This window comes from Aedes albopictus, chromosome 3 (genome assembly GCF_035046485.1).
Source record: "Aedes albopictus strain Foshan chromosome 3, AalbF5, whole genome shotgun sequence".
Lineage (NCBI taxonomy): Eukaryota > Metazoa > Arthropoda > Insecta > Diptera > Culicidae > Aedes > Aedes albopictus.
In genome coordinates this window covers 388,847,975-388,867,973 of record NC_085138.1, presented here as the reverse complement: position 1 = coordinate 388,867,973, position 19,999 = coordinate 388,847,975, and the positions used below count along the sequence as shown (strand labels likewise).

At 42.3% G+C, this 19,999-nt stretch overlaps 1 protein-coding gene across 2 annotated transcripts in view; it reads right to left on the bottom strand.

The window, feature by feature from the left end:
* LOC109399664 (lipase maturation factor 2) overlaps positions 1-19,999 on the bottom strand; it is a 66,528-nt gene that overhangs the window by 14,355 nt on the left and 32,174 nt on the right. For both annotated transcript variants that reach the window (XM_029875385.2, XM_019693067.3), the window contains exon 2: positions 4,473-5,470. In XM_029875385.2, coding sequence (XP_029731245.2) covers positions 4,473-5,354 — 882 coding nt within the window. In that variant the 5' untranslated portion in view covers positions 5,355-5,470. The remainder of the gene's footprint in view (positions 1-4,472; positions 5,471-19,999) is intronic.

Below are 19,999 nucleotides of genomic sequence, written 5' to 3'. Positions count from 1 at the left end.
TTTTGACTTTGGCCAGACCCCCCCCCCCTCCCTCCAAAAAGTCTACGTGGTTTATGAACGGCCCCTTACTAGTAGCAACGGTGGTCAAACTAACATTCCTTCCCTTTTCCGATGACCGTAAGGACGTGGCCATCGCCGTTATTGGCTTTCGAATATTGAATTCTCGAATTGTGCACATTGAGAGTGTGTAGCTAGCCCCAAGTACCATTCATTGGTTCTCTTTTTTTTTTTTTTTTTTTTTATAGAAAGAGGAAATCTGCCTTTACAGATACCCGAGAGGTGGGTCCTCAGGTTATGTGGGGTCGACACTAAAACCTCTTTCTCTCTTCTTCCTTACCTTCGCGGTACGCCCGTTAGGGATGACTTCGAGAAGGGGGGATGACTTCGTACAATGAGTACACTCTAATGGTAAGCGTTCCACCTGCTACCGCCTTAAGTTGTTCGCTCTTCCCCGGAGGCTCGGGCCCTGGCTAGTGCATGGACTACCCGTTGGGCTCAAGCTCCTGGATGGGGAGGGGGAGCCAACTCAACTAGCTGTTGTTCGGCTCGCCATTTTCTCTGTAGTTCAAGGACGATTCGAGATACCGAGGAAGAAACGGCATCCCACTTGTCCTCCCCCGTACACATCCTTTCAACAATGTTGTCGGGAGTGATGTCTCTACCGCATATCTCCTGCATACTCGACCTTTGCTCCACGAAGCGTGGGCATTCAAAGAGCACATGCTCCGCGGTCTCGTCGCAATCTGCACACTCCGGACATGAAGGAGAACCAGCGTGTCCGAATCTGTGCAGATACCACCTAAAGCACCCATGGCTTGACAGAAATTGTGTCAAGTGAAAGTTCACCTCGCCATGGGGCCTGCTCGTCCACTTGGACACGCTCGGTATGAGCCTGTGTGTCCATCTACCCTTGTTGGAGTTTGACCAATCTCTCTGCCATTTCAACATCGACGATGTTCTGGCAATCCGTCTCGCGCCTCTTGTGCCTCGTCTCGCGAAGCACTCCTCATCCTCTGACACCACAAGTGCTATGGGCATCATACCCGCCAGCACGCATACCGCGTCCTTTGACACCGTACGGTATGCGCTGATGACCCTAAGGGCCATCAATCTGTGTGTACTTTCGAGCCTCTCTACGTTTCGCTTGGCCACTAGCGCGCTCGACCATGCAGCGGCACCATACCGTAGTATGGAGACCGCTACTGTCGCGAGAAGTCTACGCTTACTCGAGACAATTACCGAGCTATTTGACATTATCTTCGATAATGCCGCAATCGCCATGCTCGCCCTCTTGCAAGCATATTCCACGTGACTACTAAAGTTCAGCTTATCATCGATCATGACTCCGAGTTGCCTCAATGAGCGCTTGGAGTTGATCTCACACCCGCCTGTGGTAACCACCGCCTGTTGTTCCGACTGACGGTTGTTCACCAACACCACTTCCGTCTTGTGGTGTGCGAGTGCCAGCTGACGTGACCTCATCCAGTCCTCTATTACGCCAATTGCATGCTCCGCTGTCAGTTCCACTTCCTCTATCGACTCGCCGCATACCGTGAGGGTAATGTCATCAGCGAAGCCGACCAGCTTAACGCCCGGTGGAAGTGTGAGCCTCAATACACCATCGTACGCCGCGTTCCATAGTACCGGGCCCAGGATTGACCCTTGTGGTACTCCCGCGGTGATGTTGTACCTCTTTTCGCCCTCGTCTGTGTCATAGAGTAGCACCCTATTCTGGAAATAACTCTCCAGTATCCGGCGTAAACTATTCGGGACACCTAGGTGTTGAATGGCACATTCAATAGCCGCCCAACTGACGCTATTGAAAGCATTCTTCACATCCAACGTGACTACCGTGCAGTAACGAATTCCTCTACGGTTATTCTGGAACGCTATCTCGGCCGCTTTAGTTACGGCCTTAATAGCGTCCACCGTCGATCGACCCTTACGGAAGCCAAACTGGTTATCCGAGAGCCCAGAGTCATCTGGTTTCTCGGTGTAGACCAGTAGCCTCGACAGGATGATTCGTTCCAACAGTTTCCCGGAGGTGTCTAGTAGGCAGATAGGTCTGTATGCCGACGGGTCGCCGGGTGGCTTCCAGTGCTTTGGCAACAGAACCACACAGATCGAAAAAAGAATGTAAAATTCTGTGACATATGATGCACATAATTGGAGCGTGGGATATCACAGAAGTTTACATGACATATCATGTAAAAGTCATGAAATATCATGTAAACTTCCATTATATGTCATGTAATTCAGCATGACACTGAGAGTTTACATGACATATAACACAAATTTACATGATATATCATGTAAACCGTCATAACAATAAGTTTACATGACTAAAATGAAGTTTACATGACGTGTAAATATCATTATTTTTATCTGTGCAATCTTTGCCTTTTCCACCTCTCCGGAAATTCGCCTCTATCCAGGCACATCTGCATAGCCATTCTGAACATATCAGGGCATGCCTCGATGGCCGACTTGATGGCTACCGTTGGGATACCGTCCGGACCCGGAGCCTTGTTCAACTTGAGCGACTTCGCAATTACGATGAGCTCATCGTTCGTCACTGGGGCTACCTCCCCCTGGTCTATTCGGCCAGGGGGGATGGCAGCCCATGGTCTTGTATCGTGGCGTGGAAACAGCGTTTCCACGATCCTCTGTAGCATCACGGGTGAACGTTCCGGGGGCGCAGACGCCCCTTTCGTTTTGGCCATGACTACCCTGTAGGCATCGCCCCAAGGTGTCGTGTTGGCTGCCTGGCAGAGATTTTCGAAACACGCTCGTTTTCGTGCCTTAATCTCTTTGCTCAGTGCCAGTTTAGCCGCCCTATAGACCTCGCCTCTTTCCGCTCTACCCTCATCGGTACGAGCTCTTTGCATCCTCCTCCTCGCTCTTAGGCAGGACGCTCTGAGCTCTGCGATTTCAGGACACCACCAGTATACCGGTTTTCGTCCATTCCTGGGTAGCGCGCGTCTAGGCATCGCGGCATCGCATGCACGGCTTAGAGATCCGACTAGATCATCACTGGACAGATCGTCGATGTTAGGCTCCATACGCAACCTTTCGACGAATGACGCCTTATCGAAGCGCGAAGTCAGCCATCCTCGATGGTTGTCTATGACCTTCGGCTGCGTCCTCCTACCACCATGTTCCACCCTATATCGTACCGCTAGATGGTCACTGTGCGTGTACCCATCATCGACCCTCCAATCTGAGCTAGGGTTTAAACCCGGGCTCCAGAAGGTCACGTCAATGATGGACTCTCGACCGTTCCTACTGTAGGTCATATTTTCACCTACGTTCGCGACCTCTACATTCAGTCTAGCCATGGCTTCGAGTAGTGTCCAGCCTCTCGCGTTAGTCGATCGGCTACCCCACTCAATCGCCCAGGCGTTGAAGTCTCCGCCGATGACCAAGGGACTCAACCCTACTAGCGCGTTTGTTAACGCATCCAGCATTGCTGAGAACTGGTCTATCGGCCACCTGGGTGGGGCATAACAACTACAGTAATACACCCCATTTATCTTCGCTATTGCGAAGCCCTCGTGCGACCTAGAAATTACTTCCTGGATCGGGAAACGACCGGTTGTACAGATCGCTGCTAGCTTAGCCTTATCCGCTACCCAGTTCCCGTTGTCGGGTGGGATGCAGTAGGGGTCAGCTAGCAGGGCGATGTCTGTACTAGACTCCGAGACTGACTGCCACATCAGCTGCTGCGCAGCTTCACAGTGATTCAGGTTTAACTGTGTAACCTGCATTATCGCCTAACACTTCGACCTCCTCGCGTGGCTGGGCATTTAGGCCCGCCCGTCATGTGGCCCTTGTTCGCCGTGCAAATCAGGCATTTTGGTGCCGAGTTGCACTCCCTGGCGAAGTGGCCTTCTACTCCGCACCTTCTGCAGAGTTTGCTCCGGTCCGGGCCTTTGCAAGCCCAGGACTTATGTCCTTGCTCGAAGCACTTGAAGCACGCCAGCGGCGGCTCGTGTATGCTGAGCGGACACACTGACCAAGCTAACTTGACGCTGCCGACTGTTACCGCCTTGTTCGCCTCCCCTACGGGGAGTTTGAACGTGGCAATCTGCGTACCAGCCGGACCCTTTCGCATGTGGATCGATGCACTTGGTACATCTAAATCGCACTGCTCATTGGTTCTCTGTGCAACTTCGATTGTTCTAGTCTATCACGGAGTAGCAACTACGATGTGTTTGGTTATCTTTGCTTATTGTTTTGCTTCCGGCAAAGCTCTAGCGAATATGAAGTCGTGAGTTCGAATCCCACCAGAACGCGATTTTTTCACAAATTTCATCTCTCAATTTGTCCATTAGCAACCTTTCATGCCTATTAATTACAAGTTTTTTTTTCAGTGTGTTTAAAACATACCAGCATATCTGGTAAAATGCCAGTATAGGGCAATAGGTATGTATCATTGTAATTCGTAGAAAGTAGATTGAAAAAAAACTTACCACTGTTTTCACACCCGCCTGTTTGTTTACGATCTTCAGGAACTTCTGCACCATCAAACTCAACACCAGCAGCGGTGCAGCTCGCAGCATCATCTGCATCATGTTCAAATACTGCGACCGGTTGAACAGCAACTTGAATGCAAGTTCGCCATTTTTGTACCCCACCCCGAACATCAACCAGGTCCCTATGACCATTGAAATGGAAATCACCTTCACCGTCAGAGCTCCTCTTTTGTCTTCCTTCCGTGGTTCCTTCTTAACTTGCGTCCTAACCAGCTCGCGATCATCCACCAGCGTAAGTAACAATGTCAGCACGATCAAACTCAAGAACCCGTAGTTTCCACTGCCTATAATGTTCAAATGCAGGAACACCTGCCACCACATGGCGAACATTCGGACTTTCTGATTTGGAGCGAAAAACAGCCACGAACATACCAGTTCGCTCAGATACACGTAGATCGTACTCAACCGGTGCAGTCCATCCGGTTGCTGATAGGTGTACCAACTGTACGAAGTGGGCAGCGGCATCGTTTCAAAATGCCTCTTCAGCCCGGTCAAGTCCCACCACAAAGGGCATCCACTCGCCAGCTTCACCGATCCGGAAGCAAACACGAACCTAAACAGAAGCCACTTCATCAACAGGAGGGCCAGATCTTCGATCGGACTTCGGGGATCGCTTAGTTTCGATGGCGCCAGGAGGATACATAGGAAGCCGGCTTCCAGCAGTAGCTCGTCTGATTGCTGTCGAAAGGATTGTGAGATCTGGACCAGTGAGAAGTAAAAAGTCCACATGGCTATGAAACTCTGAAGGCGACAGAGATCGCTGAACACCAGGCCGAGGAAGGCGATCACGCTGCCGGCTAAGCAAAAGAGATCAACCATGGAAAATGAGTCAAGTCCCAGGAGTGGTGCAAGCCGGAGCAGGTTGAATTGTTCCTGTATGGTGCCATTGGCGAGGACACGACTTGCTGGTAGTATACCGGAGTTACTGTAGAGACCTGTGGATGGATAAAAAAAGAAAAGAGATTTGTAGTTCTGCGTTCTGCTGCTCTTTGTCGGTGAATTGTTCACGGGCGTTAAAATTGATTAAAATCGTCCAAGTTAGGTAAAAACATTAAAAAACCTTATTCTAATTGTATCGTCATGGCAAAGTATAAGACTTTAGTATTGACAATTCTTTCCAACTTAATTCATTATTTTCGATAGATACAGTAAATACAGTCTAACCAACGAGCAAATATGGTAGACTTGTATCCATGGGCGTAGCCAGAGGGGGGCAGGCCGCCAGATTTATTTTTTAATATAGAGGCAACTCAAAGATTATCAATAATTCAAAGTTCAGAAAACATATCTAAAAAAATATATATTTTTATAATTTAGGTTATCCACAATTATCAAACCTTTTTTTACTCGAGAACCACAGGAAATTAAGCCAAATATTTCTCCAAGACAACCTCTTCAATCATATCTTAGGTTTTTTACCAAATAACAAGCTTGATTGAATGGCTAAATTTTGTGATGGCAATACAAGAACAGCATACCAAATTTTCCAGATATGCCGGAACCGGTTCCGGTAGGAAAAAGGAAGGACTTTGTAGAACCATATGCTGCTATAGAGTACAGTTATGTGCTACTGCAACACGAATTTTCACTAGTACTCAATTAAAAAAAAAAACGTCGTGTTAAGAGCAACATACCTGGGATTTCTTTACGAATATTTTCAAGGGCACCTTAAAAAATTCCTTTAGGCATTTATTCAATAACTTCTTCAGGAATTCATTCAGAAATTCCACAATGCACTTCTCCAGGATTTTCTCCTTCGTGAATTCTTCCATGGGCATCTTGCAGGGTTCTAATAGTGATTGTTTCAGGGTTTTTTCCAAGAAATCCATCAAATTCCCACGATTCCTTCATATTTTTATAGATACTTCTGTAAGGATTCCTCCAGGATTTTTTTTTTCCATAGCTGCCATATTGCTCCAGAGAAATTTTCAAGAGATCCTCTATGGGTTACACCAGACATTCCTCCGGGAAATTATTCTGGGATATCTATAGAGATTCCCCCCGTGATTGTTCCAGTGTATTTTCGAGGATTCCTCCAGGAATTTCTTCAGTGATTCCCAAAGGAATGTCAATAGAAATTCTTTTAGGTATTTCTATAAGTGTTCCTTCAGCGATTTCTTCAGGAATTTCTCCATATATTCCTTCGAAAATTCCACTAGAGATATAATTCAATGTGGATTAATTTGAAGTATTTCAGTAGGAATATCTTCCAGAAACGCTTACTGTAATTTTTTCAGAGATGCACTAAAAAAATCCAGGAGTTTTTTTAAACATTGTACAAAATATTATTTTATGAGTCCATCCAAAGATTCCAACAATAATTCGACCAAAAATTATTGCAGACATGCATTCCTCCATATTTTATTCGAACATATTTTTTTCCAGTGATTTGATAAAAAAGTTTTCCTGCGATTTCCTAAGAAATTCCTCATGGGATTGCTTCCTGGATTCCTCATGGATTTTTTCAGGAATTCTTCCATGTTTTCTTCAAGAATTCCTCCAGGGATTTACGCGGGAATTTCTTCTGTGTTTCTTTCAGGAACAGCTCAAGGGATTATTTGAAAATTCCTCGAACGATTCCCCCAGGAACACTTTTTAAGGAGTTCCTTTTGAAATTCTTTCAGGAAATAATCCAGTACATACTGCCTCCAGGGACTGTTTAAGGATTCCTTTAGCAATGCCTCTAGAAAGTGCTTCCGGGATTCCTCTTGGGGTAACTTCAGGAGCTCCTGCAGGGATTCCTTCAGGAACTGCTACAGGGATTCCTCACGGAGTTCCTCCAATAATTCTTCTTAGAACTCCTTCAGGATTTCTCCAAGGATTCCATCTAAAATTTCTTCAGGAATTCTTCCTGGGGTGGAGCGGACCTGGTGTGGTGGTTAGAACGCAAGACTATCATGCTGAGGATCTGGGATCGAATCCCACTCCCTACATACTCACAAAATGTGGGTTCTTCCTTCGGAAGGGAAGTAAAGCGTGGGTCCCGAGATGAACTAGCCTAGGGTTAAAAATCTCGTTAATACAGACAAAAAAAATATCTTCCTGGGATTCATACATGAATTTCTCAAGGAATTATTCCCCGAATTTCTTTAGAGATTTCTCCAGGAATTATTCCAGGGATTCCTCTGGGACTTGCTGCAGGGATTCCTCTATACAATCATCCAGGGATTCCTTCACAAATGTCTCTAGAGATTCTTCCAGAAACTTCTCCAGGAATTCTTCTAGAGATTCCGCCGTTAATCCTACAGGCATTTCTCTAGGATATCCTTCAGGAGCTCCTCCATGGATTCCTCCAAGATTTTCTGCAGGGCTTAACTCGGAAATTCCTTCTGTGATTCTTTCTGGAACAACTTATTTTAAAAATTTCCACAAAGATTCTCCCAGGAACTCTTCTTAAGTTTCCTTCATGAAATCCTCCTTGTATTCTTTAAGGAACTTCTCCAGGAAATAATTCAGTATTTCCCCCTGGAACTGTTGGCTTTGCTGAGTATTGGGTTGTTCTTTACAGAGAAGAACATTAATCAGTACGCTGATCATTGTATATAGTTTTGTAAATAGTTTTAGATTTGTAAATAGTTAGAACTAAGCAACTAAACAAAACAACCTACACAACACACAATGAATTTGTACCCGTCACCAAACCTACACACTACACTGTAACCCAAAGAAACCCATCCCATTGAATTGTAAAAAAGCCATACCCAACCAAGCAATAACCAGTACAAAATAGACACCCAAAACGATCGGTCGCGTTCTATTTTTCATCCCATCCACGTCTCGCGCAATAAATCAAGTGCAGTGCAAATCAGATCAACCCAATTTCTTTCACGATCCGAACCTACATCTGCGGTGGTGGCCAACGGTGGCAATAATCAAATTAACCGTCGATTGAACCTATCGTGCGCGGGTGTAAAGTGAGAAATTTGGGAGAAACAGGTGTTGTGACGCACCTGAAAGGCGATCAGTGATTAGCCAGTGAAGAGAACCTAGTGGGATTATCATCGTTCCCGTGATTTGGTGCACCGCTGTTGCTACAGCGGATAAGTAAAACCTCCGGTGGCCGGCAATAGAGCTCTACGCTCGAACAAACATTAATCAAGACAATTAGATGATCGGCATTGAACCACAAAAACCCCACAACAATTGGTGAGATATTTTCAATATTATTTATTTATAAATAATTCTACTTCAGTATATTTACTTTATCACTGCATATAAGTTGAAAATTCGCTATTTTCAACATCCTTTCATCTATTGCAAGATGCTTCAGTTCTGGGCTCTTTCTAAGTTGATAAAAGGATTTATAAATGCTTGCAAGGACTTGGCCAGGTGTGTGGAGCTGAGTGAATCTATGACATTGTAGATAGTAGCGACATCAGCAATGTCAATGGAAATATTCAACTTTGCAACTCCATCCAAGATTTGTGCAAGTATTCATGCTATGCTATGCTATGCTATGCTATGCTATTTCCCCCTGGAACTGTTTAGGAATTTCCTTAAGAATTCCTTTTAAAATTGCTTCCGGGATTCCTTCTGGAGTTTCTTCAGGAACTCTTCTGAGGATTCCTCCAGACTTTCTCCAAGAATTTCTCTGCAATTTCTTCAGGAATTATTCCCGGTATTTCTCTACGAAGTTCTAAAGAGATTCATCTACGAATTCCTTCAGGAATTCCTCTAACAGTTTTATTTCATCTTGAGATTCCTGCAGAAACTCCGCCAAAAATTCCTCTAGAGATTTCTCCAGGAGTTCTTCTGGAGATTTCTTCAGGAATTCCTACTGGCATGCCTCTAGGATATCCTCCAGGGATCCCTCCAAAAATTCCTACAAGATTATGTTTTTCAGAAATTCTTTCAAAAAATCCTCCAGGTTTTCCTCAATGCATTCCTTCAGGACTTCCTCCAGGCATTCCTCCAGAGAAACCTATAATTATTGCTTCCGGGATTCTTCCAAGAATTCCTACAGAAATTTATCCAGGAAATCTTCAAGGCATTCCTCCAAGATTTTTTTTACAGAGACTCCTACAGGAATTTATTCAAAGATTTCTCCAGGAATAACTTCAGAGAATCCTCCATGAATTCCACTAGGAACTCTCCTAGGCATTCTTCCAGGAAATTTTCCAGACATCTTCCAGATATTCATCCTTGAATTCCTGCAGAGATTTTTCCAGAAATGTTTCAGCGATTTCTCCAGAAATTCCACCAGATATTGCTCCAGGAATTCTCCATGAGTTGTTCCAGGAGTTTCTACTGGGATTGTTTCATCCTGGGATTCCTTCGAAAAATCCACGCCGGCTTTCCTTTAGGACTTCATCCAGGAATTGCTCCAGGGTCTTCTCAATTAATTTCTACAGGAATTTCACTAGGGAATAATCAAGGAATTCCATCATAAATAATGTGAGTAATTCATCCAGGAATTTCTCTAGGAAATCCTTCAGGGATCCCTTCAATAATTCTACCAGAGAAAATCTAGAAATACATGGGATAGACAAAATGATAGGGACAGGCAAAATTTTCACTTTTCAAAAAATGTTCGACTAGCTGTAACTTTTTGAAAAGTGCATCAAAGATTCTCAAATTTTTACTGTAAGTTCATCAACTAGTTGTGTATCAGTGGTACAAGTTTGGGAAAGATCGGGCCATTCTCCACGAAGTTATAAAGATTCTTGGAAAAGGTAAAATTATCCGATAGCCAAATTTGAGCTGTTATATCTCCGGATTCAATGAACCGAATGCAATGAAATTTTAGCCATTTATGACTTGTATAATGAGCTATGAAAAACCGGTGACGCAACTTAAAATTCTCAACACGGAAGAAAACTATATCGATTAGAATATTTTTCTTATAAAACACCAAATTATCCAAAATTTCAACATCATTTCAAAATTCAAGATGCAAATTATAGTTCATTTAAATTCCCTCTAATTGACTTATATACAAATGTGTTTTGAAGGAAAGTAGCAATAAATTGAAAAAGTAATGTAATACATATTAAAAATAGACCAATTTGCTAAAAAATCGTGAAAAAAATAAAATCGCTATAACTTTTTCTCTTGATGAAAATTTCAAGTTATGTTAAATGTTTTTCAGAGATCATTATATAAGTCATGAATGGTCAAAATTTCATTGCAATCGGTTCATTGAATCCGGAGATGTAGCAGCTCAAATTACGCTATCGTATAATTTTACCTTTTTCAAGAATCATTATAACTCCGTGGAAAATGGGCCGATCTTTCCCAAATTTGGACCACTGATACACAACTAGTTGGTGAACTCACAGTAAAAATTTGAGAATATTCGATGCACTTTTCGAAAAGTTACAGCTAGTTGAACATTTTTTGAAAAGTGGAAATTTTGCCTGTCCCGATCATTTTGTCTATCCCCTGTACCTTCTAGATTTTTTTCAGGAATTCTTCCGAGAATTCTTGTAGATTTGCTTCTAGGTATGGATTTCTCTAGGAATTTCGCTAAAAATTTCTCCAGGAACTCCTTCAGGGATTTCTTCAAGAATTCCCCCAAGGATTCCTTCAGAAATTCCTTCGAGGATTTCTCCAGGAATTTCTCCAGAAATTTCCCTAAAAATTCCTCCAGGAATTTCTCTTGGGATTTTTTCAGATATTTCTCCCATAGTTCCTCTAGAGATTCCCCCAGAAATTAATCCAGTAATTGTTGCAAGAATTTCTCCAAAGATTCCTTTAGAAATTTCTTCAAGGATCGCTGCAGCAATTCTCAAAGGAAAACCTTCAGAAATTCCTCCGGGTATTTTTCCACGATTCAATCCAGGAATTTCTCCAGGAACTCCTCCAGAAAAGTCTCCAAGAATTACCCCAAGAATTTATTCAGGAATTCATTCAGTAATTACTCGAGGAATCCGGGAATTTCGCCTGGACATTCTTCAGAAATTATGCCAGCAATTTCTCCAGGATTTTTTTTCCAGAAAATCTTATGGGATTTTTTTCAGAAGTTCTTCCAGGAATACCCTCAGAATTTTTCCTGGGATTCCTCCTGGCATTTTTCCAGGAATTTCTCCTAATATTCTTTCATGAATTGCTTCCGGAATTCCTCCAGGGATTTCTGCACGAATTTCTCTTAGAATTTTCCCAAGGATTCCTCCAGGAAATCCTTCGAAGATTTCTCCAGAAGTTCCTCCAAGAATTCTTCCATCAAATCCCCTAGGGGATTCTTCAGAAATTCTTGCAGGAAATTCTCCAAAAATACCTTTAGTAATTTTTCAGTGATTCCTCCTGGTATTCCTCCAGGTATTCCTCCAGGTATTCCTCCAGAAATTTCTCAAGAAATTCCTCCAGGGATTTCCTCACAAATTTCTTCAAGGATTCCCCCAGGAATTCCTTCGAGAATTTCTTCAGAAATTGAAGAGTAATATAGATCTGCCAGAATTCCTCTAGAAACTTATCCAGTAATTCTTTCAAGAATTCCTTTAGAGATTCTTCCAAGAATTTCATCATGGATTCCTCCAGCAATTCCCACAGGAATATCTTTAGGAATTCCTCCAGGCATTCCTTCAGGATTTTATACAGGGATTTCTTCAGGAACTCCTTCAGGAATTACCCCAGGACATCCTTCATAAATTTTGTTAGCATTTCCTCTAGAAATCCCTCCAGGCATTTCGCCAGGAATTTCTCCTGAGATTCCATCAGAAATTGCTTCAGGAATTTCTCCGAGATTTCGGCACGAATTTTTCCTGGGATTTTCTCATGGATTCCTCCAGGAAATCCTTCGAAGATTCCTCCCGGAAATCCTCCAGAAGTTCCCCCCAGGATTCTTCCAGGAATTCCTCTATTTCTTCAGAAATTCTTCCAGCAGGAGAACTTCTTGGAGTACCTTCAGGGATTTTTCAGGGATTCCCCCAGGTATTTCTCCAGGGATTTCTCTCCAAATTTCTTCAAGGATCCCCCAGGGATTCGTTCAGGATATATCTAGAGATTTTCGTAGACATTTTCCGGCAATACAGTCAAAGAAACCTTGCGTTGATTCTTTTAAATCTTCGCCAACGTTTCGGCACTTGTTGGGACCTTCTTCAGGGAAAATGTCTACGAACAACAACACCAGTCGTGCCACCAACATTACATTTATCTGGAGATTTCTCTAGAAATTCATCTAGTAGTTCTTCCAAGAATTCCTCTAGAGATTTCTCCAGCAATTATCACAGGAATACTTCTAGGAATTCCTGCAGGAAATACCTCAGAAATTTCTTCAGGAGCTCCTCCAGGAATTTATGTCAGCAATTCAGGAAATCCTTAAGGGATTTCTTCAGAGATTCTTCCAGGAAGTTCCAGGAATACTTTCAGGAATTTTCAAGGGATTCCTCCAGACATTCCTTCAGGAATTCTTTCAGAAATTTATCCAGGAATTGCTTCAGGGATATTTCCCGAGATTCCTCCTGGTAATCCTCCAGAAATTCCTCCAAGGGTTCTTCCAGGAAATCCTCCTGGAATTTCTCAAGGGATTTTTTCACAAATTTCTACAGCAGTTCCTCCCGGAATTCCTCTGGAGATTTCCCCAGTAATTTTTCCAGGAATTGCTCCAAGAATTCATCCAAAAAATTTCTCCAGGAATTTCTACAGGATTCCCTGTTCGGTCTCATCCAATAATTCTTCCAAGAATTACGTTAGGAATTTGTTTAGAAGTTTCTCGAATTAGTTTCTCTTTTAGAAGTTTCTAGAATTTGTTTAGAGAATCCTGTTCTCTCTAGATGTTTTCCCAGGAATTGCTTCAGGGCTCAGGTGTTCATCCTGAAATTCCTTCAGAGGTTTCTCCAAGAACTGTCCCAAGGATTTTTTTTTTTAATTTCTATAGATTTCCTCTAGGAATTCCACAAGAGATTTATTCTGATTTTTTTTCGAGGGGTTCCTCCCAGAACTCCTCCAGGAATTTCTCCAGAACTTCCTCCAAGGAATCCTCCAGAAATTTATCTAGAATTTCTTCTAGGATTTCCTCATGAGATCTCTTCAGGAATTCCTCCAGGTACACTTTCAAAAATTCTGCCAGGGATTCCTCCGGGAATTTCTACGGGAATTCCTCCGAGAATTCCTTCGGGCATTCCTCTAGGGATTCTATAGGGCTTCCTCCAGGCATTCCTGTGGGAATTGCTCCAGGGGTTTATTCAGGAAGTCTTCCAGGGATTGCTCCGGAAATTCCTCAAATTATTTCTTCAAAAATTCTTCTCAGGTTCAATTCAAAAATTCATTCAGGAGTTCCTTAGGAAATTTTACAAATCCTTCAATCATTTTTTCAGACATGTACCCAAAAACTTCTCCAGGTTTACCTGATGATTTCTGGAGGAATTCCTCCAGCGAATAGTATTGAAAGATTATTTAAAAAGGACTCATACAGGAACCAAGAAATTCTAGTCCTAAAAATCCTTAATCTGCCAGAAATTGCTCACCGCTACTAGCACCACCTTGAATCATCTAGATCAGGCGAGTTTTTAACGTATTGTACAAAATACAGCAACGTGTCTGCTGAAGGGTTAAATAATACTTTTAGAATATGTTATTATATTCAATTTCATCGTATTGCGTATAGATATAGAAGTTAGTAGGCACAAATTTGCTAAGGGTGCTTGCCCCCCCCCACTGACCGAAAAGCTGGCTACGCCCTTGCTTGTATCATACCACAATTCCAACTAAATAAATCAATAATATTTGTACCTTCAAAAGTATCCATGCATCTTCGTCATGATCAAATTGTAATCGGATTTGCTTTACGCAACAGTATGTGATGAACTTGAACTACATTTAAGCTATTTTCTTAACGAAGTCGCAACTCCCACCGGCATACCATGTAGGTGCCATGTGCAAGCTAACGTAATTATCGAAGTGTGCTTCTGTGTACTGTTCTCATCTGGAAACCCAATCCGAGTTTCTGTTCCGGAACATGGAACATTCATATGCTGATCAAGTGGAACGGTCCACCGACCGGTTGCGGAATTTATTTGATATCGCTCAGCACAGCAGTAGTAGTTACATAATCGAAATCTGGCACGTTTATAATGTGACAGCCATCATGGGGAAACACTCCAGTTGGTACCCTTCTCGGATGAATGAAATTTTACGACATGGATTGCGACTTCAGATTTCGATTTACATTTACTTTCCGGCGCAATCCAGCCAGCATGCTTCAAACATCCATCGAACCAAGCAGACGACGATAAAAGTGAAAATATATCATCCTTGCTGTGTCCTTTTCTCATATCATACTGCTCTGACCTGGGCTCGTCCGAGGTTGGATGCCCCTTTTTGGGGTTACAATTTACCACCGTTGTCCATTAATGGTAAAAGCATTTCCGGACGGGAGTAAAAGCAGTTTAATTTTGGAACGATGGATGGTGGCGACGTTCCTGAGTTGGAGTCGTCTGACCACTTGGACTCGTTTCTTTTTCTGAATCGATGTCGATATGATTGTGGACAAGAAGGTAGATATATTTGCTTTCATGTTTTGTGGTCGCAATGATATTGGTTCGTATGTTCTATACTGTTTTGATTTATTATGGGAAAATACCGGAGTGTATTTGATAGGTACATTTAGACAAAGATGTTTCTTTTAAATGCTGTAATTGCAAAAAGTGCATTACTGTCTAGTTTTGGTAGTGACTACGGCTAAGATACCTCTAATCAATTTTCAGCGTAAAAAAAGACTACAGTCTTTACTTTTGCAGATTGATGCAAAATAGTGTAGCGCAAGTGGCTCTCCTTTAAAAACATTCATTTTTGTGGGGTAACTTCTGTAAAGGTTACCTTGTGAACCCAGTTTTGCTTCTTTCATTATACATGAAATGGTAAATTCTTGTGTCGTGCCTTGAGCATGCTATACTTCAGGATAACGTCAACAGTAGGTTGAACCTTTCCTTACGGATGCTTTTAAGCTAGTGGTTACATATTGTTTTTAGCATCTTTCTGCTGATTTTTTGCAGTGTTGCTATGATAATTTCATCATCTGAAGTAACTCAAACATTAGTTTGAGAGGCTTCAGTTGAATGGAATATTTATGTAGTACAGTTCATGGAAAACTTAACATAGAATTGCACACAACCTAATTCTGCTTGTGCAGAATTTGCTATGAGTTGACTGATTGGCATGTGTCAAATTAGAAGTCTCCCTGCTCAATGAACTGGGGAACCTGTACTAATTTGGTTACGATCATATTTCATGGATAACTTGCTTCCATTGGCACTCCAAGAGACTTTCATTATGGTTTTGTTGCTAAAAAGCTCTTCATTGTGGAATACCATAACTATTGCTCTAAAAGAAGCTTGTCTTATGTGGTCTGTGAGGATCGCAAAAGGTACTCCCGAGGAACTAAACGCATTGTCAATTATCGCATCCGTGATGTTCGTTGGGCTATCACGCCTATTCATGTAAACTCACATGCCTTCCAATTTGGGATGTCCACAGCGTCACAAAGTTGTATAAATGTTCAAGAAAGCACTCATTCAAAAGTAGTTTTTGCTTGAGTGTTTTGCCTTTCTCGTACACTAAGTGTACTGGAGAGGCTATATGTTCACTCCAAAAATTACTTTTAGATAGAAGCCCCGGAGGGTCGAGTCATATATACCAATCAACTCAGCTCGACGAATTGAGGTGATGTCTGTGTGTGTGTATGTGTGTGTATGTGTGTGTGTGTGTATGTGTGTGCGTGTGTGTGTGTGTGTGTATGTGTGAGTGTGTACAAACAAACTCACATCACTTTTTGGCAGTAAACCTCAACCGATTTCAATGACCGACGGTTCATTCGACGCGGAATCTGGTCCTATTGTTTCCTATTGAAAATAGTTCGGATCGGTCCAGCCGTTCCGGAGATATGGCCATTTAGGTGTTCCGGAACGGTACCCCAGGAAGGGACCAGATATGAAAATGCATCAAACCTATGCATGCGACACATCAAACCATGGCATTTTCGATGACCTGATGAGTGGTAAGCAGAAAAATAGTCTATGACCATATCTAACCGGTAGTGTTCCGGAACCGGTTCCGGGTGTCCCGCCGGAAGTGGTCAAATATCAAAGTGAACCAAACCCATGCATGAGACACATCAAACCACGGCATTTTCGATAACCTGATGAGCGGTAAGCAGGAAAATAGTCTCAGACCATATCTGAACCGGTAGTGTTCCCGAACCGGTTCTGGGTGTCCCGCTGGAAGTGGCCAAATATACAATTGAACCAAACCCATGCATGCGACACATCAAACCACGGCATTTTCGATGACCTGATGGACAATGAGCAGGAAAATCATCTCAGACCATATCTGAACCGATAGTGAAAATAGTCTCAGACCATATCTGAACTGGTAGTGTTCCGGAACCGGTTCTAGGCGTCCCGCTGGAAGTGGCCAAATATACAATTGAACCAAACCCATACATGCGACACATCAAACCACGGCATTTTCGATGACCTGATGGACAATGAACAGGAAAACCATCTCAGAGCATATCTGAACCGATAGTGTTCCGGAACAGGTGCTAGGCGTCCCGCTGGAAGTGGCCAAATATACAATTGAACCAAACCCATGCATGCGACACATCAAACCACGGCATTTTTGATAACCTGATGGACAATGAGCAGGAAAATCATCTCTGACCATATCTGAACCAGTAGTGTTTGGGAACCGGTTCCGGGGTTCCCGCCGAAGAGGTCAAATCTGAAAGAGAAACAAACCCGTACATGCGTCACATCAAATAGCGGCTTTATAGATTACCTATGAACGGCAAGCAAGTGTTTCGGAATCGGTTTTGAGTGGCCGGAAGAGGCCAAATGTAAAAGTAATCCAAATCCAGGCATGTGACACATCAAATCGTGCGATAACCTGATGAACAATTAGCAAGAAAATAGCCTTAGATCACACTAGAGACAACTGGTAGTGTTCCGGAATTGGTTCCGAGAGTCCCGTCGAAATTGTCAAACCCTGCATGTGACACCTTCAATTTGCAGCGTTTTTGGTTAACCGATGAACAGTTAACAAGACAATAGTGTCAAACCATATTTGGTTCAGCCGGTAATTACCCGGAATCAGATCCGGGTAGTAAAATGTAAAATTTAACCAAACCCATGGATGCGGTACATCAAATCATGAGTCACGACTTATCGACAACTTGATTGTAAAATAGGGTCAGACCACATTAGATTCCCGGTAGTGTTGCGGGTTCAGCTGTGGCTTCGAAAGTAGTTAAAAGTAAAAGTGAATCAAACCCATACATGCGATATATCAAATCGCGGTGATTAGGTAAAGGTGAAGAATTAGCAATAAAATAATCTCAGACCATAATTGGGACAAACGGTAATGTCATGGAATCAGATCCGGGTATCCCACCGGAAATTACCAAATATAAAAATGAACCAAACCCATACATACGACACATCAGATCGCAGATTTTTTGATAATCTAATGAACGGTTAGCAAGAAAATAGCCTTAGATCACATTAGAGACTAGCTGTTGTGTAGCAGAAGCAACGTTCATGTGAAAAATTAAATCGTGGCTTTGTTTAATGGCCTGATAAACGTTAGGTATGAACAACAGTGACAAATATGTCTAAGTTCTCATATATGAAAGAGAACAAAATACAGACAAAACTAAAGCGATCTCATCGAATCGTACCATTCCAGATTCCTAAGGTGTAAATTTATAAGCAGGATGGGTCAACGTTGAATGGAAAAATAAGAATTCGATCACGTCAACAGAAGATGGCGGCTGTTTTAAGGAATTTTGAGCTCTAAAACTATGTAAAACAAGTGTATTTCGTATGGGAAATATGTTCGGAGTCCACCAGAGTATCCAAGATAGCGGTCCAAAGTCCAAGATAATGGCCCAGTATTCAAGTTAGTGCCTATTTTATAGGATTTTTAATTCTTGCATTATGGGCATATTTTGTATGAAAATATGTCCAGAATTCAAAATTTGTAATCAGAAAACCCAAGCTGTGCGCTGTTTCAAAGGTCTGCAATATGACTATAATTTGAATGGGGAAGAATGCCGGTCTTCGTCCAGAAAATCAAACGACATGCCAAAACTCAATACGGCGACTATTTTATGTAATTTTAGGTGCAGAGTCCAAAAATGAATACCAGAACATCCAAGATGGTGTCTCAATGTTCAAGATGGCGGTTTGTTTAGTTGGGGTAGATATCCGGAGTCATAAAATGATGACCGGAAAATCTAAAATGACGTTTCAAAATTTTGCGGCTTCATGACACTTGTTTGGTTTGAGTTTTGGATCGTTGTCTTATATTTTCTGAATATTGGATGTTATGCTAATATAATATGTATCCATATTGAGTAGATTTAGCAAGCAGTTTTCATTTTGTATTTATGTCAATGTCATCAACATGTCGCTCGAGTTTTGTTGAAAGGATATTTTAAAGCACGAGAAAGGCACCATCACCGCTAGGTGGATTTATTAGGGTTTTTTTTTTAGGATGCGTCCGATAACGTGTCTTTCAATGTCGTATTGAAATTCGCATGGTATTGCAAACTACCGCTTATGATCTTTAGGCTCTCTTTCTTTACGCTTATGCGTTGTACAGTGCCCTTTTCAGGGCACTTACCCATTTTGGTGTGGGCTATGAGCCATAGTTAAGGCATAAATTTCCTCTTTTAGCGTACCCCTTCCTATTTCATCACCTTTCCCCATCCTAATCACATCCCATATCCCATTCTCCCTCAGGTAGATAATTAAATATCCTCATATATATGGCGATGACATTAAGATCCCAAATGGAGAATAATGTGCCTCTGGAGCAGGCCTTCTGATACCAGAAACCAGAGTCCACATATCAGGAAGAAAACAACAAGGAACAAACTCACCGCTCACTCTCCGTGTGCACAACCGACTGCAGCGAGCAGAATCATAGGCCTCACGCCATCACGCATGTTCACTCGTTGAAACTACTCGCTAGCTACCCTGCTATCGCATACTACATAACGCGCCACTCGAACTGCTGCTGTGGCCATAGTAGCCGAGTCCAAAAAAAAACAACACTATTTTCCTCCAACTACGATGGCGCACGACCTGAACTCAATGACTCTTAGATGTCATATAAGTCAAATTTTTCAAAAAAAAAAAACATTTCCCTAGGATTTTTTTTTTGTAGATAGCTGACTTCCAGCCTCTAAATTTGTCAAGTACCCCTAGATGGTCAAATTAGTCTAAATATTTGTTTCCTCATTTTTTTACTGATTATGAATAATCAGAGCTCATGCTCATGTTCATTGGCCATGCTTAAGCTTATTTTGAATAAACGAAACCATTTTTGGGATTTTTAATATCAGAAATAGATTCTACGAACAGGTTCGAATCAAAACCCGTGCATGAATTTTGCCCTACATTAAACCATACTATAAATAGCAAATGAAGAAAAACGAATAAAATTTAAACTTTGAACGATCTAAAAAATCACATATCTGAGATAGGGGAAATAACCTATTCTCGGCCGTTTTGTTCTCTTCGTCT